The sequence below is a fragment of the Phacochoerus africanus genome, chromosome 1 (genome assembly GCF_016906955.1).
Source record: "Phacochoerus africanus isolate WHEZ1 chromosome 1, ROS_Pafr_v1, whole genome shotgun sequence".
Classification (NCBI taxonomy): Eukaryota; Metazoa; Chordata; class Mammalia; order Artiodactyla; family Suidae; genus Phacochoerus; species Phacochoerus africanus.
Window position 1 is genome coordinate 6,743,787 of NC_062544.1, and position 25,433 is coordinate 6,769,219.

The window sequence follows — 25,433 nt, forward strand, 5'->3', positions numbered from 1 at the left end:
ATTTTACAATTGGGCTTTCTTAAAGGGTTTGATAGAGTTCATGGTTTTTACAAAGGCCCTTCTTTTTTTTTCTTTTTTCCTTTTTATCTTTTTTAGGGCTGGCCTTGCAGCATCTGGAAGTTCCCAGGTTAGGGGTGGAACCGAAGCTGCAGCTGCTGGCCTACACCACAGCTACAGCAATGTGGGATCCAAGCCACATCTGCGACCTACACCCACAGCCACAGTAACTCTAGATCCAAGCCTTGTCTGCAACCTACACTGCAGCTCATGACAACACTGGATCCTTAACCCACAGAGAGGGGCCAGGAATTGATCCCGCATCCTCATGGATACCAGTCAGGTTCATAACCTGATGAGCCAGAACAGGAACCCCTACAAAGAACCTTCCTAAACTGTTACTATGCCCTAAGATCCAGGGACACGGGGGCCGGGAAACTGAACAAAGGCGCCGAGAGAGTCAGTGTTCAGGTAATAATTACACAAAACACATTTGTCATCAGGACAAGTGATTACTTCATGTCTGGTTCCCACCAAAGTGTTGGCTTGCCTGCATCTCTTTGTCTGGCACTGCGCTTTCTCAGCAGCAAGGCCTGGATAATAACTATAAACCCGATTGCTCAGTTTCCTGACTTATAAGTGAGACTAATGATGTCCACTTAGCAGAGCTGCTCAAAGGGAAAATAAGACAAAGTAAGTAAAAATAAACATTCTAAAATCCTTCTTCCTCACTGTATTGATGAAAATGGGAGATGGCAGATGCTAAATTATTTGCCCAAGTAAAGCAGTAAATGGTAAAGTGGATGTGGAAACCCTTTCCAATTCTCAAGCCCAGGATCTTTAGGAAAAACAAACAAACAAAACAATTAGAATTGCAAAAAAAAAAAAAATATATATATATATACACACACAAATAAACCATGGAGTTCTCATCCTGGTGCAGCGGAAACGAATCCAACTAGGGACCATGAGGTTGCGAGCTCGATCCCTGGTCTCGTTCAGTGGGTTAAGGATCTGGCGTTGCCATGAGCTGTGGTGTAGGTCGCAGACACGGCTTGGATCCCGCACTGCTGTGGCTGTGGTGCAGGCTGGCAACTGCAGCTCCGATTGGACCCCTAGCCTGGGAACCTCCATGTGCTGCAGGTGTGGCTCTAAAAGGACAAAAGACAAAAGTAAACAAACAAACAAACAAACAAACAATTAGAACTGGAGGGTCCCTGCCAAAGACCAAGTAAAGTGTAAGATAATTGAGTTTTCCATACCCCCAGTTTTCTAAAAAGCCAGAGATTGTGTGTGTTGGGATGATAAACCAATCAGAATTTGGAGGCCTGGATACAGGACCCCATTCAAGCATGGATTAGTTATGATAGCTGCAGGTCCTCTAGGTAGAAGAGGTTAAGGCTTCACATCTCAGGACCGAGGTTGGGATTCCAACTCAGCCACTAATCAGCAGTGTCCTTGGCCCGATGATGTGTCTGGGGGCTCAACACCCTCCTCTGACTGTGGGAGGCGCTGTTACCCATCACAGGACTTTTGGCAGAATGCACCACATAATGCAACCTTGGTGGTCCTAAAAATTACACCCACGATGGAGGTGATGATGCTCCTGGGAAAGTCCTTCTCAGAAGATAAGCCCTCAAGGGAAGCCTGCTGTTATGCATGGAAGTCTGTGTCTTCCTAACATTGATCTGTTGAAACCCAGTCCTCTGGGCGGCTGCATTTGGAGTTGGAGCCTCTGGGGCAGCGACTGAGGTTAAATGAGGTCTTAAGGATGGAGCCCCGGCCTCCCAGGATTAGTATCTATCCATGCTTACTCAGAAGAAACCCCACGAGGACACACTGAAGGTGGCCATCTACAAGCTGGGAAGGGAGCTCTCACCAGAAACAGAACCGACCAGAACCTTGATCACAGGCGTCTGGCCTCCAGAACTGCGAGAAAATAAAAATCCAGCCTGTGGCATTTTGTTATGGCTGCCTGAGCTGACTAATACACCTGCTGACCAACCAAACAGGAGTAGACGGCTTGACCCCTGGGCTCCAGCGCCTTCCGCACATGGGTAGACGGGCTTACAGCTTGAACACGCTGCACTTCTGTGATGTCTAAATGCACGGCCTCCATCTGCTCTCCTTTCCCCACCGCTGCCCCATCACAGCCCATTCACCCCAATGGTTAATCTCGCCACATTTGCCAATTAGAGCTCAAATTCTGTTTGTGCATCTCCAACGGCTCTGTGCCCGGGACCCATTCATGACAGCGACATTCATTAGGAATCAGAGTTTCTGGGGACACAGAGTCCACCATCATTAGCACTAATTGAAGCTTGGACTCCCCAACCTGCTGCATTATGCTGGCCTCTTTCAGTCCAGCCTCAGGAATCACAGCTGACAAAAGGCCCTTTTTGGGTCCGGGCGCCTGAGCTGACAAAAGGCCTCGGTCTATTTACATGAGACACGCTGACTGTGGGACTGTCCAGGGGGCTTGGAGGAGGGGCGCAGCTCACACGGAATTGTGCATGCACTGGGGTTTCAACTGTCCCAGCCAGTCTGTCTCTACAAGGTTCCTGCCATCTCTCTGCGGGTGGGGGTGGGGTGACAGAAGGAGGGCCCCATTGTCCCGGGAATTACCTGGAAGTTGGGGTTGGGGTTGGGATACGGCAGCCAGGCGGACCGGGAGTTCTCCTGGTACTTGAAGGGTCCATTAAAGGCCTGCGAGATGGCACTCAGGTTGAAGACACACACGGCCGAGGCAGCGATGCTATTCCTGGGGAACGAGGGAAGAGAAGGGAGAGGTGGGTCAGAGGGGCTGGGGGACCACGGCCCTCCCCAGACCCTGTGATGCTGAGCAAGCGCCTGTAGGGAGGAAGATTGGAGATCAGTCTCCTCAACAGCCAAGGTGGTGTCCTCGGGGACTCTCGGGCGGAGAACGAACACTTCACTGTAGAAACAACAGTATTTAGCAGTTATGACACCTGCCCTCCTGCCTCATGGGATTAATTCACCCAGCCACGATGGGTGTGACAAAGGATGCTGAAGAGCTCTATGTAATGCCTTTCCAATTCCCAGAGGAAAAAGACTGTCTTCCAGGGGACGGGCCTCTCATCAGCCTAGCAGGGCTCTTCCCACCCGTTTATCTGGTTACTTTAGCTGGCGGTGGGGCAAGCTGCTGTTACTGCTTTTGTTTTCTTTATAGAGCCACAACCATGACATATGGAGGTTCCCAGGCTAGGGGTCGAAGCAGAGCTACAGAGGCTGGCCCACGCCACAGCCACAGCAGTGCGGGATATGAGCCACATCTGCAACCTACACTGCAGCTCACATCAATGCCAGATCCTTAACCCACTGAGCAAGGCCAGGGATTGAACCTGTGTCTGCATGGATGCTAGTCGGGTTCTTAACCTGCTGAGCCATGACAAGAACTCCCTTTTTTTCCCTTTTTTTTTTTTTAAAGTCCCAGATAGCTATGGCTATTTGTTATTCTTAAAAAAAAAAAATAATCCATTAAAAGCATTTTGCTAACAGTGCCTATCAGAGAACATTCCTACACAGAACCTATTTTTTTTTTAATTAAAAAGCCTTTTAAATTCAATTGGCCAGAGAGAGACACCTGCCAGAGCACTGACACAGGAAGTCATGAAACTTGATGGAGATTCCAGCTCTGCCGAATTGAAGGCTGCAATTGAGAGGCTCACAGAGCCCAGACCCCTTTCACTAAGCCCAAGTGGAAACAGCAATGTTTTGTTTGTTAAATAAATCTGCCTTGGGAGCTCAGCTTGGGTTTTAAATTTTCATGTTACTGCTCTTCGCCAATACCAGGTCCACGTATCGGTTGTTTGCCCTGAATCAAGGGAAAATCAGGAACATGGAGCTATCCACCTGATGATGCTCGGCTTATCTGACAAACACTGAGCAGGTGGAAGACACCACTTCAAAGGCTTTACAGATTCCAATTCACTTGCCCTTTACAAGGTAAGAGAAGTTCATTGATAAGGAAGCGGCAGCCCAGGAAGGTCCAGACACCTGCCCGATTACCCAGCTCCCAAATGGGAGAAGTGAACTAAAACTCCAGGTGGGGAGGAACTATCTGAATCTCAATATCCAAAGAGGAAATACCTGAATCTCTGTGACAGTTCTATGTGGACAGTAATAAAAACAACACAACGACAACAACAAAACGCCTTCCTGGGAAGACTGGAGCCCTGCGAGCAAGGGTGTGGGTTCCTTGGAAGCTCCAGCACAGAGAACCAGAGTCTGGCGGGAAGATGCAAACCCAGACTGCGGGCGAATAGAGTGAAACAAAAACATGAACTTCTTCCTATCGCTAATTTTACTCTTTTTTATATGATCTTTGGAAAGTAAGTATATGAGGAGTCAAAAAGTATAAGAAAGAAATAGACTTTGGATGTGTGACCGGACTTCAGAAAGATCGAGAAGGCAACTCTGTTAGAGCAAGAATGGCCGGCCAGCCCCTCAGCAGGGATTCCATCCAGGGACCAGGTGACCACGTCTCGGTCCTGGGACAGTGACAGTCGAGGGGGATGGTTAATAATAATAATAATAATAATAATAACAACAACAACAACAACAGTAATACTATCTCCCTGAGCCCTGTGCCGAGCACCTCACAGGGGTCATCTTATTTATCACAGTCAGTGAACCTCTAGATTCTGAGACCAGCCTGATCTTACAGACCCAGGAACCAAGGAACTGGGAGGTTATTGAACCCACATCACGGCTTAAACAGGATTTACAGCTGCTTTTCCAGGGCCCCAGAGTTCACACCTTTGACCCCAGTGCAGTGCTTCTTCCCAGGAAGGGAGGAAACTCCTCTCCCTGCTGGCATCTCATTGCTCAGTTCACTGCATTCACTCCCTCTGAAGGGGACTGGTCGGGGTCTCTGGTGTCAGCCTGGAGAGCCCCCAAGTGCCCCTGGGGCTGCCAGCCTGAGCATCCCTGACAGGTGTTGGTGGGCACTTTTTCCCACACACACACATATACACTTTCCAGTGCTGCCTCTGCCCTTTAACTTCCTGTGACCTGAGGGAATTCCCATTGTGGTGCAGCAGAAAAAAATCCGACTAGAATCCATGAGGACATGGGTTTGATCCCTGGCCACCCTCAGTGGGTTAAGGATCCGGCGGTGCCGTGAGCTGAAGTGTAGGTTTGCAGATGCGGCTTGGATCCTGTGTTGCTGTGGCCGTGGCGTAGGCTGGCAGCTGTAGGTCTGATTAGATCCCTAGCCTGGGAACGTCCATATGCCCTGGCTGGGGCCCTAAAAAACAAACCAACAAAGACAAACAGCATTTCCTGTGATCTGAGAAGGGTGGGTTGGGAGGAAATGGGTGACTCTCTAGTGGCTCTTCCTCCCCCTCTTCCCAGGATGGGCCCACCTGCCAGAACTACATATTTGCCTTCTCCTGCCCATCCCTGCAGGTGGGTGAGGCCAGCCCAGGTCTAGACGTCCATGACCTCACGGACGAGAAGGCTTGGACTGGGATCTGCGGTCACAAGCCCATTTGGCTAAAAGACCTTCAACCCCCTGCTGCAAGCTGGCCTCTATCCATCCTCACGGCAATAACGAGGCTGCTCTCTTTTATTTCTTGTTCAGAGTCCAGGCAGGTGAGGCTGGGGGTAGTAGCCTCACCCACCACCACCCTGCTGAGCCCAACGGTACTGGAATGTAGAGTTTGCTTCCTCGGTCTTCTGGAAGCAGCTGCTAGGAAAGTAAAGTTCCTCCTAGCTCTTCATCCCCTAAGGAGGGAAGAGAAATCACAACTTTTGCCCCCAAACTCCCACTACTTTATTATCTGTGAGCCAGCAGTTTTAGACATCCAGGAAAAAAACCAAGCAAAACCTTCTGGGACTCTGCTGTAGAGTATATCGTTTCCAGCAGCCTCATTCACGCCTAAGGGTTTGAGAAAACCACACGGCCCTAGCAACGGAATGAGCTAGAACCGTGAACTCTGTCTCCACTCCCCAGTGCTGAGGGGCCTTATATACAGAGAAAAGTCAGACCTATGAGCAAAGCACCAGGAAGCTTGGCCAAGGCACTTTCAGCCATCAGTTCAGAGACAGGACAGAGCTGATCCTCAGACCATCATTTTCTTTCAATTTGGAGAAAGTCTGGTCGAGAACGAGGCCATCTCTTGGGAGGGCAATGCACAGGCTGACAAGTGGGGTTGGGGGAGGAATAGCATGGGATTGGAGCTGACTGTATCAGAACGTTGTTTCCAGACCCAGCGAGGAGAAGTACTGGAGAGAGAAAACGGAGGTCTAGCGATTCTACTTCTGTCAGTACAGATGCTAAATATACCGGGTTGTTTCTAACAAGATGGGCATTTGCGACAGTGGACAAATAGACTGGAACAGTCTGAAACTTATTTTTGCAGGTGTCTAAACTGGCCGTTCACCCTCTTGGAATGGCCTGGACACGGGACTTTCATAACTTTTTAAATCGTCTGTTTACGCCCACAGCCAGGCGAATGAAGAGCTAAGTAAGCCAAGCTCCCACTGTGTGCAAAATCAATGTCAACTGGGAAGCTGAACATTCATCTTGTGCAGCTGACACTGTTTCTTAAACAAGGTTTTGGAAAGCAAATCAACTTCAGAACCTAAACATTGATTTTTTTTTTCCCGAAAGAAGCTTATCAAGGAGAGAAGATAACCTAGGGGGTTGAAAACCAGATGTATAATAAAGACAGTCGTGGTAGGATGGTGGGGTTGTAAAGGGTGGGGAGCCATCTATTTTTATCTCATTTTTCTAACTTCACATCAGAAAGAAGACTCTTCATGGAATAAACATTATTATCAAGCTCAGCCGAGGGAAGAATACCATGGAAGTAAGATGTAGAGAAAGTGATTCTTCAGACATGAAATCCATGGGTGGGCTTCAGATGCAGAATAGATAAAAAGTAAGGTGACAAGACGTGGGAAGCCGCAGAGACATTACAGGGGGACCGGCTGGCAGAGTTCACCTGGGACCTAGAGGTTTCCTGGGTTACGGAGCTGTCCTCAGTGCTGAAGCCTGGGCAGTGCGGGACACACCGGCATGGCTGGTCAACCCATCCCATTTCTCGGTACTTCCAGCCCATCCTGATTTAGATCCTCTACCCTGGATACAAATACACCTAGTTGGTGTGTGTCTCAACTGCTAGGTCCCTGGATGAGAGACTTCAACGATGAGGCAAAGCAGAACTTGCACGGCAGAAGCATCATTCCCATGGCCAAGGTTGAGGAGAGTGGAGCTCCGAGTCGCTGTGCTTCTGGGGGTGGGGTGTGATCGCAGGGAGTCTTAGCACAGCACAGCAGCTAAGAATGGAAATGAAGTGTGTGTCATGCTATGTACACTCCGCCAGGCAGAGTGAAAGGAAAGAAACTGCATGATTTATCTCGTCCACATAGCATCAGTTCTGAAGACAGAGGTACCTCCCCACAAGAACAAAAATACTATAAGTTTTTCAAAAACATTTAAAAAGGAGATGCATCCTTTTTAAAATGTTTATTTTCTGGCCGCACCCGGGGCGAGTGGAAGTTCTAGGCCAGGGATTGAACCCTCGCCACAGCAGTGACCCAAGCCACTGCAGTGACAACGTTGGATGTTTTTAATCCACTGGGTCTAAGAGAAGTCCTAGAATAGTCATTTTAGAAATGCCTAAGTTAGGAATTTTCTAGAACACTGATTTATAACGCAGCTACGGGAAAATGAGAAAGTACATTGCATACATGAGCAGGGCTTTAGCTAAGACTCACTATCTCAAAGATCAGACTCTCCAGACAACCATGCTTTCCTAATGCAAAGAGGTGTGACTTGTGTATAGAAAAAAATGGTACCTAATACTTTCCAGCTTTGCAAAAAAGTGCCCAGAGCACACGGGTAAATGAGGAGGGAAAAAAATGTACAGGGAATAATTCGATGCTAGCATTGCATAGGATAGATCAAAACTTTGGGACTGGTTTTATTTTCCTAATACCAGTTTCAGAAATCACATCACTTTCTGTAACTCTGAATTTATCCTCAAAAATTGAGGGAGAAGAGGAGTCCCTGTTTTGGCACAGCAGAAATGAATCTGCCTAGTATCCATGAGGATGCGGGGTCGATCCCCGGCCTCGCTCAGTGGGGTAAAGGATCTGGTGTTGCCGTGAGCTGTGGTGTAGGTCGCAGATGCAGCTCGGATCCCGCGTTGCCGTGGCTGGCAGCTGCAGCTGTGATTTGACCCCTAACCTGGCAACATGCATAGGCGGCAGGTGCAGCCCTAAAAAGCAAAAAAATAAAAATAGAAAAAAATTAGCTGTTAGCCCAGGAAAAGAAGAAAGGTTACTTCTAAGGCAACTTGGAAACCTCCCAGGTCAGAGCAAAGGAGACTCATTCAGAGAGAGGAGAGGAGGACGGGGTGGGAAGCAAGGACCTGCCGTCACATACACATTGGTGGTAAAGATGGCATAGATCAAGTCCAGCTCCGGCAGGAAGAAAGTGCCCTGCAGCTCGTTGTAGTAGAAAGGGACCTCGCCGGGGCGCGAGCAGTTGAGGCGCGCCTTCATGAACGTGGTCCACGTGTCCTCCAGCAGGAACCGGCCCCCGAGGTCGTTCTTACACACCCGGGCCGCTCGGGAGAACACCGTCTTCCCACAGTCATGCTCCACGGCATTTTCGCGGAAAAAGAAGTAGGTGAAGTTCCCGATGTCGTAGGATGACACGAAGTTGGGTTCTAGAAACGACAGGGAAAGAAGAAGAGTCTCAGTACTCGTGCGCGACTTCTGCGTGTCTCGGCTGCTCAGTCTTTCTTCCAAGGAGACTTGATGTTGTGGGCATAACATGGGTGAGTTCTTATCAAATGAACGGGAGGCCCTAAGTTCTATGCCACTGGGTGGAAGGCAGTACACGCATTCGGAGTTAATAAAGCGGCACGTGGGGAGTTCCCTGGTGGCTCAGTGGGTTAAGGACCTAACATTGTCCCTGCTGTGGCTCAGGTTACTGCTAGGGTGCAGGTTGGATCGCTGGGCTGGGAACATCCACAGGCCGTGGGTACGGCAAAAATAAATAAATAAGTAAATAATGCAGCAATTAGGTAGCGCCGAAAATATGGGCAGCATCCAAAAGGGGAAGCAAAACTTTGCAGCACACTTTGAAGCCATATCTAGTTCATTATTTGTACATTCTTACATAACCTTCAGAAAGAGAGGGAGCAAAAGAGATTAAAAACATGAAATGTGGTTCAGAATATAGGAATCTAGTATCCTGTTTGTGCAGAAGATAGAATTTTTTGGTTTTCGTTGTATACATGAGTATGACTTCAACATAATTTACATGCTTTTAGTAAGAACTTCAGAAGTGTTTTTCTTTTGTGAAAGCTGAAACTAGAAGGTTAGTGTCTTGACTTGGCAGTTCCTGTTACCATGGTGACCATGTAACTGTGATGATTGACTCTTATTTTCTTATTTCTGGGTTTCTGGCGAATCCATTTAGAGAAGGGAAGTGTATTCAGATGGTGTAAGTGCCTGGAAGCTTTCTGGTCTCATAATTAGATTAAAAATAGGGACTTGGAAGAGTTTCCATTGTGGCTCAGTGGTAACAAACCCTACCAGTATCCATGAGGATGCGGGTTCTATCCCTGGCCTTGCGCAGTGGATTAAGGATCTGGTGTTGCCGTGAGCTGTGGTGTCGGCTGGCAGTTGCAGCTACAATTCTACCTTTAGCCTGGGATCTTCCCTATGCCACAGGTGCGGGCCTAGAAGGACAAAAAGAAAAGAAAAAAAAGGGACTTGCGAGATGACAAAACTATGACAAACCCTTACTTACTCACCACGCTCATTTGGTCTTTGGGAATTTATTGTCAACTGAGTTTCATACACAGCATTGAAAATGCAACCTTCATAACTTCCTGTTTGAGTCTATTGATAATAAGTATGATCCCCTTTCAGACACAGGTGTGTCTTCACACTGATCTTTAAAAAGGTTTGACTCGTACTCTTTTCTCTATTGCTGAGAATGTTCCATTCAGTCGGCAGGTTATCTTAATTTTACGATATAATCAGGATCAGAGGACAATAACCTTGAGTGTTCAAAATTAGTGGAAAAGATACAACAACTGTATCCACAAGAATACGTTTCAGGGATGGGATGGGCGGAGATTAAACTGGCTTTGTACGTTGCCAGACCCAATCAGATTGTAGCAAGAAACAGACATATTCTTGGCAGGACGACTACAAAGAGGTTTGTCTACAAGTTGACTCATTAATATTAAGAGTTAGACTCATTAATAAGGGTTATACTTCCCACAGGCTCACCTAAGATCTGAAATGCACACCTTGATTGAAGGCTGTTGCCAATTTTCAATCAAATTCAATTGAATTTCCATCAATATCTGATGCCATCACAAAATGTTTCAACTTGATCTTCTAAAATATAACAACTGTGTAACATGATGGAGGATAATGTGAGAAAAAGAATACATGTGTGTATATGTGTGTGTGTGTGTGTGAGAGAGAGAGAGAACTGTACAGCAGACGTTGAGAGAATATTGTAAATCAACTATAATAAAAAATAAAAATAAATTAAAAAATTAAAATTTAACAACTATTCCACATTGTACGCATGATGTGCTTTTATCTTCGACCCAGGATTTTTTTTTTTAGGGCTGCACCTGTGGCATATGGAGGTTCGCAGGGTAGGGGTCCAATCGGAGCTACAGCCGCCGGCCTACACCACAGCCACAGCAATGCCAGATCCAAGCCACATCTGTGACCTACATCACAGCTCAGAGCAATGCCAAATCCTTCACCCACTGAGTGAGGTTAGGGATTGAACTTGTGTCCTTGTGGATACTAGTCGCGTTCGTAACCCACTAAGCCACAGCAGGCACTTCTAGGATACTGTTGTTAAGCCATATTGAGTACAGTAAGTAATAGAGAATTCAACAAGTACTGATCTTAACTTATAAACTGTCAAGCATAGTGTCTGATCACTTGCTTTAACTTGAAATGGATATTAAAAAATCCAGATTGCATTAAAATGTATGAGATGGAAGTCAGAAACATTTATTATTGGGCATGCTTTACTATTCCCAAAAGAAGCTCACAAAAACAGGAGGCGACACATCTCTCACTTGTGTTTTTGCAACGTAATGCGAACCACCAGGGGAGATTTTTGAATCCGGTTTGCTGTGAGTCTCCCAAAGAGAACTACCCACTGAAGCAGACCCCACAAGCAAAGATATGAACCTTTTACAAAATTTGACTGGGTTTCTAAAGATAATGTTCCCCTCTGCGTCTAAGTCTGAAGAGAAGCCTACATCATTTCCGGGCAGGTTCTCCACCCAGGCTCATACAACCAGAACACAGTTGGATCGCCGAAATGAAAACAAAAACCCATCCACACCATCATCGCCATCATGGACAACAATCCTTAGCAAAAGGAAGAGCACACGAAAGAGGAGGAGGCAGGGCAGGTGCGTCTAGCTGTAGCCTCCAGCACACGTGGATGAGATACGAGGCAGAATCCACAAGGTTTGTCACATACTCTCATGCCTACCTACCTCTGCTACTTACTAACTTGGGTACAAACAGCATGAAAACCCCACAGTAAATAGCTCTAGTATCCAGGAGGCTTGAGCAGGAGATCGAGGTGCTGCAGAGATCAAAAGATCTGCATGGCTTCTTGCAGCTCAAGGTTGGTCTGTAGTTGAGGATCCCCGTGAAGGGCTAATACGACTGCATGAGGCTCTGTGCTCCACGCCTCCCCTTCCTAAGCTCAGTATAAACTCACAGGAATCACAGGGGCAGAGCTGTGTTCCTCCTCTGGTTTCACAGAGAAAGACGGTGAGGTCCAGAGGCTGAGGAACCTGCCCAGGTTCACGCAGCTGGCAACAGAGGTGGGTTACATCCTGAATCCAGACCTTCGGACCTCTGAGCCTGTACGCTACCCTGAAGGAAGTAATGGGCTGCCAGGGAACAACTGTTACCTGAACCATGTTCACGGGAAGGACCTGGAATCGGAGGCTCTGGAAACCAAGGGGTGAGTGCGTTTACTGAGGACCAAGGTAAGGCAAGTTTGAGAACAGACCCAGTGGTCTCAACCCTGCAGCTATTAGGGACGTGAGGGATGCCGGAGAAAGAGGAAAGAGCAGGAGGAAGGAGTCAATCATCCAAGGGCTTATTAAACAAAATATTGTCAGAAAGCGGTTGCCCCAACTCCAAAGATGATGTTTCCAAGGGCGCCCCCTGGTGACTGGGAGGACCTCGGCCCCATGTCCACAGTCCACTCCACTGGGGACAACCTCACTCTGATTTCTCACAAAGGGGAGTCCTGGGATTTGTCAAGTGGATTGGATGTTCCTCTTTCCAAGGAGAACATCCACTATCTCTCCAAACCACCCTGAACCAATTTTATGATAGGGTGACATAGAGCTTTTTAGAAAGAAGTGCAAATACACTTTGCTGTGCTAGGAAATCACACGGAGAATTTGTGCCTAGTGCACAGTACATGTGTTTCTCTACCTCGCCACCCGTTACAGGTCATTTCAGTCGGGGAACTAAACGACATTTGGAAAGACAACCTGCTGCCCCACGGTGGTACTGCAGGAGGATGAGGGGCCCTGACTGTGTGACCTGCCATCCCCTTAGGAAGCTCCAAGCCTTTTGAAACTCAGCCAGCATCCTGATCCCTTTCCAAAGACAGCAGAAAAGCAGGAATAACTGTTCAAAAGACAGCCAAGTAGCTCTTGCATTTACAGATATAAATCTGGAGGCAGGTAATGTTTGCATTTCGCCAGGCAGGAGAATAAGATGCATATTGTTTCCGTTCCATTATTTAAGTAGTGTCTCTTGTTAAAATGCAATTCACCACAAGCCAGTATCTGTCGTTCCTGAGTGAACTGAACAAGTCATAAATCTGCCAATGGCCTTCTTGTCTACAATGAGGGTGAGTGTGTGCAAGACAGCTCCTGTATTCATTCTCATTATTAGAGCTACAAATGAATAGAAAGTGCTGCTAATTCAGAATAAAAACAGACATGGGTATATGTCAGCTTAGTATATGTATATGCATGGAGAGGCTGTGGGTGTTTTTCTTTTTCCCATTTGTAAAATGCATTGAGTTACAGATTACAGAATACTCTACACACTGTATCACGTTATCAGAAGAATTATGTTTCAAGATGTGAGAAATTTCACTTTGCACATCTACTTACATAATAGAGACCAGGCAGATGGAGTACTGAGAAGGGACCCACCACCATATGAATAAGCACGAATAATAATGAAAAGAACAAAAGCATCAGCATCTTTGAGAAGATTCTGACCATATAAATCCAAACACTTAACACCTGGATGGATCCTTCCACCCCACCTTTCATCAGTCTGCAAGGCACCATATTCCATGGTCCAATCCAATGACTGATCAGACCCCCGAGAGCCTCTTTACATAGAAATATTTGTCTAAATTGATGAGGATGGACAATAAAGACACAAAAGGACTTCCAATTTTTCAACCCTACAAAAATCTTACGAGAATCAAGATCCATAATAAAGTTTTTTTGCGATCCAAGGGTATCTTGTGATATACGTGCCAAAGGCAGGCTGGAAAATGGGGGTAGGGGTGTAGCCTGTATGAATTGTGGGTCTGTCCATCCCAGCTTGAAACCCTGGGCTGGCCCACTGGCTTCCAGAATGTTCCTTCATCCTTGTACAACAATTCCACCTACTGTGCTATAAGGATTAGAGACTGGTACAAAGCAGCATCTCGTAAATGGTGGCTATAGCTTTTATTTCCTGATTTACTTTGGATTTCCCTTTTAATGACTTCTACTGAGAACTTCACGTGACGTAACGAAGAATCAAACATACACATAGGAAGCTTAAGGGTGGTCAGAATTTGAGAAACAGAAACACAATCAGGCTGAGGTTTTAGGAAAGCCAAGCCACTCCACAAAAGGAGAAGGCGTTAATAGGAACGATCTTTAGACATGACACACAGCGAGCCAGAGGGCTGCAGTTCCCGAATTTGTTGGTGTCAGTCGCTATCAAAACCACTGCTGTGCATGGTCCTGGATTTCACATCCTCTCCTTGTTGGGCATATTGTTTCCATTGTCACAGCCCCACAAAAATGTGCTGCAGAGGGTTCCAAAGTCAAGCTAATTTTATCTAGGCATTTAGTTAGTTAGTTACTGACATACTTATTTTTCTTTTTACAGCTGTACCTGTGGCATAGGGAAATTCCCAAGCCAGGGGTGGCATTGGAGCTGCCGCTGCAGGCCTACCAGAGCCACTGAAACACCAGATCTGAGCCACATGTGCAACCTATGCCACAGCTTGCATCAAGGCCAGATCCTTACCCCACCAAGTGAGGTCAGGGATTGAACCCACATCCTCAGAGAGACTATGTCAAGTTCTTAACTGGCTGAGCAATGGGAGCTCTTAGGTTGTTGTTAAAACTGGATAATTAAACTAAAATGAAATATAGTAAAAAGTGGTTTAGAAGCCATTGATGGACTCAATTTTTTTTTTCCCAAGATTTCGAGGACAAGACTAGATAGATAGAGAGATAGAGATAAATAGAGATAGATGGATAGAGATGAATGTGTGTGGGTGCGTGAGACATCCACATGTATAGGATTGAGGTGCATGTATACACAGCTCAACACTGTCACCTACTGGCTGTATGAACTTAGTCAAATTACGTAACAGCACACAGCCTTCGTTGCCTCCTTGCAGAATGGAGGTAACAACACCAATAGGTAGTATCATTGTGAGAATCAAAGGCAATGCCTGCCTAGCGCCACTTGGTCGCTAAGCCTCGGAATACAGATGACTGTTTATTTACACGTATAGATCATACATCTATAAATTAATAATAAAATATACAAACATGTAAACTAATACAAATGCATATTGTGGTAGACATATCATCAGTATTTACTTCGCAAGCAACTTCATGAATATTGCGTTCTGTAAATCAAATAGGGAGGGTCTGTGTTCCTTTCAGCAGATCTGGCACCAAATATGGAGGAGGGTCTGGGCTAGAGACTGAGCCTGATGCCAACCGGAGTGCCCTCCATCACCAGGTGCCTCCACCCGCTGTGGGGATGGCCCTAGCCCTGGGTATCCACAGCACGTGCCCTCAAGGCCGGTCTGAGGCAACAACCAAGTCACAGATCAACAAGACAACACAATGAGGGCCAGGACAATGGGGGCCAAGGACAGCGAGGGGGAATTCAAGGCTCAGAAAGCAGGGACTCGGGGAAGGGGTAGATGGGAGGCAGGGAATGGGCCCAGGCCAAGCGCAGGAGAAGAGCAGCCTGAGAGAAGACCCCGGGGGAGGCCAGGAGGGGAAAGATGCTAGCGCTGGCTCGGAAGGGATCAATCAATGGGGTGAGTAGCAGCAGCCAGGCCAGGGCGGCGATTCATAGCTATGGATTTGGATTTCAACTGCCACTGGAGAGATGCTGAAAAGCTTTAAAGACAAGTTTTGACCCAAATTCAAGGGGGGTGTGTGTGTGCTGGTGCTGGTGGCAGTGACCAGGTGATGCGGCGGGATGTGGCCCCGAGCGTGTCCTTTGTGATCACTGACACACCAGCTGAGCCGTGGACCCCCAGGTCCTTCACTCCTGAGCACCTGGCAGAAAGAAAGTCCTTGCGAACACAGCACAGGAGGACTAGAAACAGGGTTTCCAGCAAACACGATCCCTTCCTTGTCATAAGGAATATGACGGGAGAAAGTAAGCTACTGAAGTAGATTTGCCAGTTTAGGGAGGGGTAACTTGCCCCATGTGGACACCTGCTGTCTCTTCGGAAATGAGAATTGCCACCTGCCCATGAACTGGAACCCTAGGAGCCCCAAACTCTCACCTAGAACCCTCCCTCCCTCCAGATCCGCAGGAGCTCCTTAGCCAGCTTTTCGTCTACCTGTTCTAGCCCATGGGGCCCGACAGACACATCCTTCTCTAGGCTGGTGTCGCACTCCGTTCGAAGCACAAAGCCTCTGGCAGACTTCCCAAGCTCCTGTAAGAGCCTACCAAATCACACATTCCTGGGCTCAATTATTTACAAGCAATTTCATGACTATGTGTTTCTGAAGATTTTCAAAGCAGAAAGTTTCTATTGACCGTGTTCATTTTCTCCTGATTCGATCTCAGATATGTAAGTTCACATCGTCTTGGGAAGCAATCATTTAACCTGCGGAATTGTAGCACTTAGGAGCTCTTTCACTGGAATATTCACTTTAATTCGAAGATCTTAGAAATATTTTAACACCGAGAAAATATTTTTAAAGACTCAGAGAAAAACATATAAGATTTAATTGAAAGAAGATATTGGGCTTCAACACGACGCGGCAAGAATAAATAAACCTGTGTGACGGCTTAGTCTTTGACTCTGGAGCTGATCTGAGTCAGGGCAAGAGAGAAAGGAATAACCCAGAGATTATACCATCCAGTGCGTAGGCATGAATGGAAAAAATGTCAGAGGCCACTGCATGAGAGAAAATAAAAAAATTTAATAGAATAATATGGAGACAAATTCACCGAAACACAGAGAAGTGAGTATCTTATAAATAGGATGGCAATGTGATTTATGGTCCAAACTGGACATCTTTTGAGAGGCAGAGGGAGGGATGCTCATAAACATGCCAGGTGCCACGAGTGATACAGGACTGTCTCCAGGAAACGGCTACAATCTCCAGACAATGAACAGCTGACCATTTTCCCAAGTGGTTATATAAATACTTGTAAATGTTGAAATAATATATCATATTCTCTATAATGGGGCATATTTTTTTCACGTGGATTTTTTTTTTTTTGATGCAGATTTCCACATGTCTTAGTATATACAGTTGGTGCCTCTGGCCTGATAATATCTTGGTGGGGAACAAAAGGGTGGATTCATCCATTCTCTTGAAATGTGAAAATTGGACGTTCAAATTGTAGTTGAACAGGACCCTAGGGGGCCTTCCCAGGACAGATCACCAACCCCCCTGGACCCCCCATGTCATCTGCCTGCCTCTTGTCTGTAAAAAAAAAAAAAAAAATTAGCCAAAGAAAACATTTAATCAGAGAAATGAGTAAATGCTGAAGCAAAGGAAAACACATCAAGCAGAACAAAATAATAACAGCTTAGCCATTAAGCAATGTTGAAGACCTTTACCTCCTCATCAAGGGCTATAGGGAACATTCTGTGATAAATCCTTTGAGCTGTTTGGCAGATACTAAAACCCCCAGCATGTGGAAGAGGCCGACTGTATGCTGCCCACAAGCACGCAGACCCCAGACCAGTTGGAACCAGAAGGCTGATGACGTCGACTCCCAGTTGCTTCACCACCAGCCAATCAGAAGACTGTCCATGAGCTGATCGTGCACACTGTGACCCTCTTCTTAGCACACAACCCTGTCCCTTTTTCCCTATATAATCTCTGAGCAAAACCTGGGGAGTGGGGAGTTGGTTCTTTGGGACATGAGTCCATCTTCTTCCCAGGATCATCAGCTTCCTTAATAAAAATACCTTCTCTTTCACTCAGTACTTGTCTCCCTGTATTGGAGTCTTGAGGGATGAGCAGCCAAGCCTGAATTTGGTGACAAAATGACTTACTGGTAAGTGTAAAGCCTTCATCATCAGACTGAAGGGATTCTGGGGCTGCCCACCTTTCAGGGACTCAATACACAATGATCAGGACAGAATACAACCCTGTTTTCACAGAGCATCACAAGAGCTGATTCCTTGCTGTCCCCTACCAGACCTGAGGGCTCATGATGGGCTGTGTTGATAACCTCTTCTGCTTTGAGTTTTAACCACAGCTCATCCCATCTCCTTGTGCAAGTTTTGACCAACCAAAAAAACATTTCCAAAGTCCCCACAGGCTTCTTCTAAGGCAGCTTGTACATTAAAAACGTGGGCTTCAGGAGGCAGGTTATGATGGTGTGTTTCCTAAGATAGCAACTGAACAAAAATGCAGCCGATATGCCATAGAGGGGCAAGTATCTGTCTTCAAGTTCTAGCTCATGTACCCTGGCCCTGGGTCAGGGGGCTGATCCCTCTGACCCCAGTTTGCTCATCTGTAAATGGGGATAGTGCCATCTCCCTTGAAAGGCTGTGCAGAAGATTCTAGATGATGCGTATATGGAGTCTCTCATCTACTTTGGCAGGTTGTAAGTAGCCATGTGACTCCTCCTTGCACCTGGAGTAATAACTGATACCAGAGCCCCCCCGCAAGTGCGCAGACGAGCAGATGATGTGCAGGAAGGCTATTCATTTAAATTTTTTGCTAAGCCTATAAAGATCATCAGACTGGCTGTACAATGCTATTTACAACACCCTTCCCACACAAGATAGGCAATCCACCCAAGGCCCTCTGGTAGGCTTGATCAAGCATGAAAATTAGGAAAGGGCAGCTCGTCATGCTGGGTCTCACATCACACAACTTTGCTCCCAGGCTCTGAGGCCACGTGTGCAGGTTTAAACTTCATGAGTCAACTGTCAGGGTTTAGCCTTTCAGTGCAGTACTGAACGGAGCCCACTCTTCACAAGGACACCCCTTTGTAAGCATCTCCCCAGATGCTGTTTGGTAAAATACAAAACTAGGCTGCTGGCTATGCAATCTTGATTTTTATTCTGGCTTTATCTAGCTTTTTTTCCTTGATAAACATTTTGATTTCCTAAACAAATGTACTTCACATCCAGACCCCACCTGTCTTTCTTTTTTTTTTTTTTTCTTGCCCTCAGAACTCTGTCTCCACTTATGAATCCCCTGCTTTAGCCAATCTGTCCTGTCCAGGGAACGCCTGGGGCAGCCCATTCATACCTTCAGGACCTGCACTGAGTAGATTTTTGCCCCAAGTGGCCTCACTGTCCCCAGGAGGGAGCCCAACAGTCACCCCAACTTGGCAGTGTCTGGACCCCCAAGAAGCAGTGTCTGTTCTGCTCCCCAGAAGAAGCAGAGCTCCACAAAGCAACTGTCTTTTCCATAAGCAGAAACAGTTTCTCCTCCGGTTAAGCGCGGAGGGGGGTCTTCTCCCTCCAAGTCCATTATCTGCAATCACTAGGAGGTTAATCACTGTATTTTAAAGACCTCCAAGAGTCCATGCAACACACGCGGATAACGTCATTCAAGTATTCCAAACTCGGAGAGTTGGAGGTTGTTACAAAGAGCTTTCTTAACTAGAAACATATCCGTGCTTAAAAAAATAATCCTGTGGATTATGTCAAGTGTGTTTTCCTCCAGAGTCAGGTCAAGGCTGGAATCAGAGAGCGGAGGAACCTGGGGAGTTCGTGGAGACACGTGGGGTGTTTGACAGAAACAGACGCTGCCTTCGGGAAAGGCAACCGAGCCGGCGGCCACGTGCCAGTGCGGTTCCTCCCTGCGGATGTGCACGCGGACTTGGTAAAGTTCACGGAGGATTTTGTTTTTCCAAGTTTCTGTCAAGGCTTTAGTCCGCGTGCAAGAAAACAGTTCCCTGAGAACCCCCAAACTCAGTTTGTACATTAATGTGCGAACGTCATTTTTCCCTTCTCATAAGTTTACTGTTTCCCTGATTTGACTGCTCGTTTCTTGAAGGCGAGTTTTACAGCTTCTCTATTTTAAGCATCGACTATTAAACATTTATTATCCGGCTTTACAGTAATCATTTCATAAGGGTTATTAACGGTTAGTATTTGACTGCATTAAGGCTGTTAAGGTATTTTCTAAACACATAACGTTGTTTGAAGAGTGATGTTGGCACAGGGGCGAAATCTGCCTTGGAAACTTAGAATCATGACCTGCAGTGTAACTCGATGTTTCAAATTCCTCCAGAACCTGATCCAATCGATCAAACGTTGTCTTTAATGACTGACTGGATACATAAGGGTGAAAACAGGAGGCCACATGAGATAGAAAAGGACCTGCACCAGCTTGGACCTGCACCAGCTTCAAACGTCCACGTCTGTGTGTTTAAATTCTGCCTTACAACTGATAGGACACATCCCCTTGTTAACAACCCAATCTGCCTTTCTGCTCCTTATGAAACGTGCTTATTTTCTACTCGTTCCACAAATACTGATGGTGCCTCGGTGGTGTTCCAGGCACTGGGTGAAATGCTGAGCACACAAAACTTGCTCACGTTCCGGAACCCTGCCCTCAAGGAATGCATAAAAGCATGGATGATGAAACCAAAGACAGCAACTACTCATCTGTTACCTCATTCAAAAAAGATGCCTTGGGGCTTACTCTGTGCCCAGCACCGTTGAAAGCCTGTGGGATACACCAGTGACCAAGACAAATAAGTCCAGCCATTGGGGAACTTTGCTTCTAGCAAAGGCAAGAGGACAAGGACGAACAGAGCCTAACACTAAGGAGCTAAGGATAAGCAAACACTGTGCGACTAAGGGGACTCAAGACTTAAATGGAGGGGGATGCCATTTCACATCAGATGGTCAGGGCGAGGTCCCAGGAGAAGCGACATTTCAGCAAAGACAAAGGAGCCAAAGAGTTCCCCAGATAGGCCAGGGACCAGCAAGCTATAGCCCTCAGGCCAGATGCTACCCACTGGCTGTCAATAAAGTTTTATGAGCACAGCATTCACATATGCATTGGCAATGGCTGCGTTTTGGCTTGGATGGCAGAGCTGAAAAGCTGCAACAGAGACCATATGGGTATAAAATCTAAAATATTTACTCAATGGCCCCTTAGAGAACATGTCTGTGATCCCTGGGAGAGAGGACGAGCCAGTGCCAGCTGACAGCCAGTAAGAGGTTAAAGCAGAAGGAGCAAAGAGTGGGTTGGGGTGTGGAGAGGGAGGTAGTGGGAGGCCGGCCAGTGGTGCTGTGGTTTCTCTGCAGGTGAAATGGGGGCTCCGGTGGGTTTTGAACAGAAGGATAGCCAAGAGCTCCAGTGTCGTGGCATGAACACAATCACGCACGATGCTGAGAAGGGACACAAGGGACCCAGCTGAGTGGGTGGGAAACCGAAGCCTCAAAGGAAGTTCCAGAGGCACGGGGACAAGGCAGAAGGCAAAACTCAAGGGAAATAAGAAGAGCAGAGAGAGCGTGTACCGATAAGCATGGTGAGCAAGGCACTGTGCACGCAGGGAACTGCTCACTCCTCCTTAAGGGATGCTGAAGTGCGCGTGGGCAGAGAAGGAGGACTCGGGGCTGAAAGATTTTGTAGGTGGATACCATGGTGGGGGAAGGGACAAATTGGGAGGATAGGAATAACAATATATACACCACTGCATACCAAACAGATCATTCCTAAGGACCTACTGCATAGCACAAGGGGATCTACTCCTTCTGTAATAACCTACATGGGAAAGAAGAATGACTATGTGCACATGTATAACTGAATCACTGTGCTGTACCCTGAAACTAATACAACATTGTAAGTCAACTACAGTCCAATAAAATTAAAAACAAAAAAACCAAGCAGGTGACGGAGCCAGATCACACAGGGCAGGAAAGAGACAACCCCATGCAGGTGTCACGGCCAGCCCTGCTCTCCTTGCCACTTCAGCTGATGGCTCAGCTACCACCTGGGTCCTCTGCACAGGTGTGGCAGTGCAGGTGCGACACCCACTCATTGGTGGGCAGCCGGTGTGCCTCGTGGGTGGTGTCACGAAGAGTTGCACCTGGCACCCTGGTTTGAGATCCAAGGCACTCGGCTTGCTTAAAGCAGGTTGTTGGAGCTACACCACTTCTGCTGCATCTCTAGGAGATGTGGTGAGAAGATTAGAGGCTAGAAAGACCCTTACTTGAGGCTCCCTTTATCCTGGCGGGATGTCATCCTGGACAGCCTGATGCCACCATTTGCCGGAAGCGTAGCCCTGAAGCACAGGGGGTCCCAGGAGGCTGGGGTCACTGAGGGGTCATGACATGGCCTGCTCTGTCTACCTGTTCAATGCTCTTTTTTGTAGGGCTGCACCCAAGGCATCTGGAAGCCCAGGATAGGGGTCCAATCAGAGCTGTGGGTACCAGCCTACACCACAGCAACATGGGGTCTGAGCCACATCTGCAACCTACACCACAGCTCATGGCAACACCAGATCCTTAACCCACTGAGCAAGGCCAGGATCGAACTTGCATCCCCATGGATCCTAGTCAGGTTCCTTCCTGCTGAGCCACAAAGGGAACTCCTACACGTTCAGTGTCTTGAAGAACATCTTTTGTGCTCTGGGCCCCTTTGAGCCTGGAGGGTCAGAGTGTTCATTTCTGCCCAGCCTTCACCGCAGTCCTTTGAGGGAGCGATTCAGACACAGAACGAGGGAGCCGAAACCCCCTTGAGGATGCCGCCTAGGAGGGATCTCCTTCCCCAGGGGCCGTGGAGGGGAGGAGCGATGCACAGTGGTTACAGGTCTGCAGTTTGAGCGGATGGAGCATAAAAGGAAGAAACAGGTTCTGGGAAAAGAGCACAATCCCTGGAGCTCGACCTCTGATTCTCTTTGGAAATAAGAAGGCAACACCAGGAGTTTCCATCATGGCGCAGCAGACACGAATCTGACTAGGAACCATGAGGTTGCAGGTTCGATCCCTGGCCCCGCTCAGGGGGTTAAGGATCTGGCGTTGCCGTGAGCTGTGGTGTAGGTCACACACGTGGCTTGGATCTGGCGTTGCTGTGGCTGTGGTGTAGGCTGGCAGCTGTAGCTCAGATTAGACCTCTAGCCTGGGAACCTCCATATGCTGCAGGTGCGGCCCTACAAAAAGAAAAGAAGAAGGCAACACCATCTGCCAAGAGTGAGAAGGATACCGCTGAGACCAGGACCAGTGGGCTGAGGATGGACCCAGAGCTCGGAAAGAGATGTAAGAGTGTCATCAGAAAATAAGATGCTACAGGTTAAGGTTTCAACAGCTGAGCCTTTCCTGTCTGGGGCCCGGGGATGGGCTGAAATGCTTCCCCCAGCAGATATACTGGTACCTCTCATCACAGCCTTCTTTGGAAACAGGGTCACGGCAGACATAATTAGCAAAGGTGAGGTCCTACTGCGGTGAGCTGGGCCCCTAATCCGATATGACCCATGTTCTTATGTGAAAATGGTCATAGGAGGACCCACAGCCCCAGGGAGAAGGTCCTGTGAGTAGCGGCAAAGACTGGAGCGGTGGAGCCACAAGCCAAGGAAGGCTGAGGGCTCCGGAGCTCGAAGAGGCCAGGAGGGGTCAATCCTCCGTGCTGTGTCCACTGAGAGCCTGGCTCGGCTGACACTGTGCTCTTGGCTCTCTCTCCTCCAGAACTCCGAGAGCTCACATTTCCATCTTAAACGACCCACATTGCGGTACTTGGTTCTAGCAACCCTAGGAAAGAAAACAATCACAGCCACCCACCATCCAACATGTGCGGGAAGACGTGGCTTGAGGGAGTCTGTTGGTGCCTGGCTGCTGGCTGGCTGGAGGCTGGGTGGGAGGATGCCTGGCACAGCGCTGGCTCAGGCAAAGCCGAAATGCGCGTGACCCCTGGACCAGTCATTTCAGGAGTTTGCCTTATGAGCTAATTAACACCAGTACAGCAAGGGGCTACCTCCGTGTCGAGGCAAATTATCCTACATACACGCTCATCACAAGCCGTGAACCTGAACACAAAAGTCTGCTGATATGGTTCATTGGGGCCCCCCTCCAAAGCTCCCCCTGCTCAGACCGTCCTCCTCCCTCAGCAGAGAGATGCTGGCAACACAACACAACACAACACAACACAACAAAAACAAAACCCTTGGAAAACACCCAGAACAAAGACGTGAGTTTTGTTTATCATCATCTGTGAGCAGCTGCTAGCTGAGTGAGAGCCTCCAGGGGACCTGCAGTCCTGCTAGCATCTGGAGGGTACCACGGATTGGGCAGTGACGTGAAGGTGCCTGGGGGACCTGGGTGTGGCAGCAGCAGGTCGGGAGGGTCAGGAGAGGCAGCCCAGAGGGTCTCAATGGACTTCTTTTCAACTGGACTTCTTTTCAATGGCTGCAGTTGTTGGGTCGTATTCGATACGATTCTAGGACATATCTGCCTCCTGTGCCTGCAGAAGCCCTGGGTGAGCTCTTCTGTCCTCACGACATCGCCTGACTCTCACATGGAAAATATTCCACCCAGAGGGTGAGCAGAATCCGAGCCCCTGAACAGGTGAACAGAATCAGAGCCCCTGAACAGGTGAACAGAATCGGAGCCCCTGAACAGGTGAACAGAATCGGAGCCCCTGAACAGGTGAGCAGAATCGGAGCCCCTGAACAGGTGAACAGAATCGGAGCCCCTGAACAGGTGAGCAGAATCGGAGCCCCTGAACAGGTGAGCAGAATCGGACCCCCTGAACAGGTGAGCAGAATCGGACCCCCTGAACAGGTGAGCAGAATCGGAGCCCCTGAACAGGTGAGCAGAATCGGAGCCCCTGAACAGGTGAACAGAATCAGAGCCCCTGAACAGGTGAGCAGAATCGGAGCCCCTGAACAGGTGAACAGAATCAGAGCCCCTGAACAGGTGAAGAGTATCTCAATCGCATAGAAAGAAACAGTGTTTCTAACCTGCTAACCAGGCTGTAACCTGAATTCTTTTTCCAAGATATTCGGCGGGGTGTTATTTCAGGGAAGAGAAAAGAGAAACTGCTCCTAATGACGTTTTGCCTTGCTTTCATCAAACTCAAATTAAAGAGCTTGCAGCTGGGGAAGCAGCATTTTGACTTTTAACTGGAAAATGTGCGTGGCCAGTAAAAATCAACGGACGAACAGAAAGAACTTTAAACTATACAGATGAAAGCTGCAAGGTGGAAAGGAGGCCTTCCACAGAGAGTCGAAGGGTTCAGCTGAGACAGCTCCACAGAGGGAACTGAGGGACTGCTTCGCTTTGGGAGAACAATTCACGTCGCCCTTTGAAAGCATTTCAGGGTCATACAGCAGAACCTGACAAAACACTGTAAATCAACTATGATAAAAAAAAAAAAAATCTTAAAAAAAGAGAAAGCATTCAGAGTCATTCAAAGAAACGGGCTGAGGACACTCCCTTTGCTACAAAGGACCCTTTTAAAGGCAACCTCTGGTGGTTGCTTTGACTAAACAATCATGTGTAAATACGCACATCACATGAACAGGCATAAGTGATCACTCTAAACCAGCGGGTCTCAGGGAGAAGCAAGGATTTTCCCCAGGGGATGTTTGGCAACTTCTGGAAAAGTTTCTTGTTGTCACAACTTGAGGAGTGGGGGGCAGGCTATGGCATCTAGTGGGTGTAAGCCAAGGATGCTTAGGGCTAACCATCCTACCGTAATCGGGACCAACCCCCTCCCCCAGCAAAGAAGGATCTGGTCCTGAACACCAATAGTGCTGAGGCTGAGAAACGCTGGTCCGACAATTAAGCTTTTAGCTTTTCCTTGGTGAAAGGCCAGGCCATCTTTGGAGAACTTGAAAGCTCAAGACAGGAAATATTATCATGGCAATTACAAGATTTCATCTTTGTGCAAACTATGAAATAAAAGCTTGAGGGAATGGATTACATAGGATTCTTATATCTGCCCATC

General features: G+C 47.7%; 1 protein-coding gene across 2 annotated transcripts in view; it reads right to left on the reverse strand.

The window, feature by feature from the left end:
* The window catches only part of SEMA5A (semaphorin 5A), a 525,937-nt gene that overhangs the window by 151,008 nt on the left and 349,496 nt on the right, over positions 1 to 25,433 (reverse strand). For both annotated transcript variants that reach the window (XM_047769187.1, XM_047769155.1), the window contains 2 exons: positions 8,414 to 8,699; positions 2,623 to 2,758 (listed from right to left, as the gene is read on the reverse strand). In XM_047769187.1, coding sequence (XP_047625143.1) covers positions 2,623 to 2,758; positions 8,414 to 8,699 — 422 coding nt within the window. The remainder of the gene's footprint in view (positions 1 to 2,622; positions 2,759 to 8,413; positions 8,700 to 25,433) is intronic.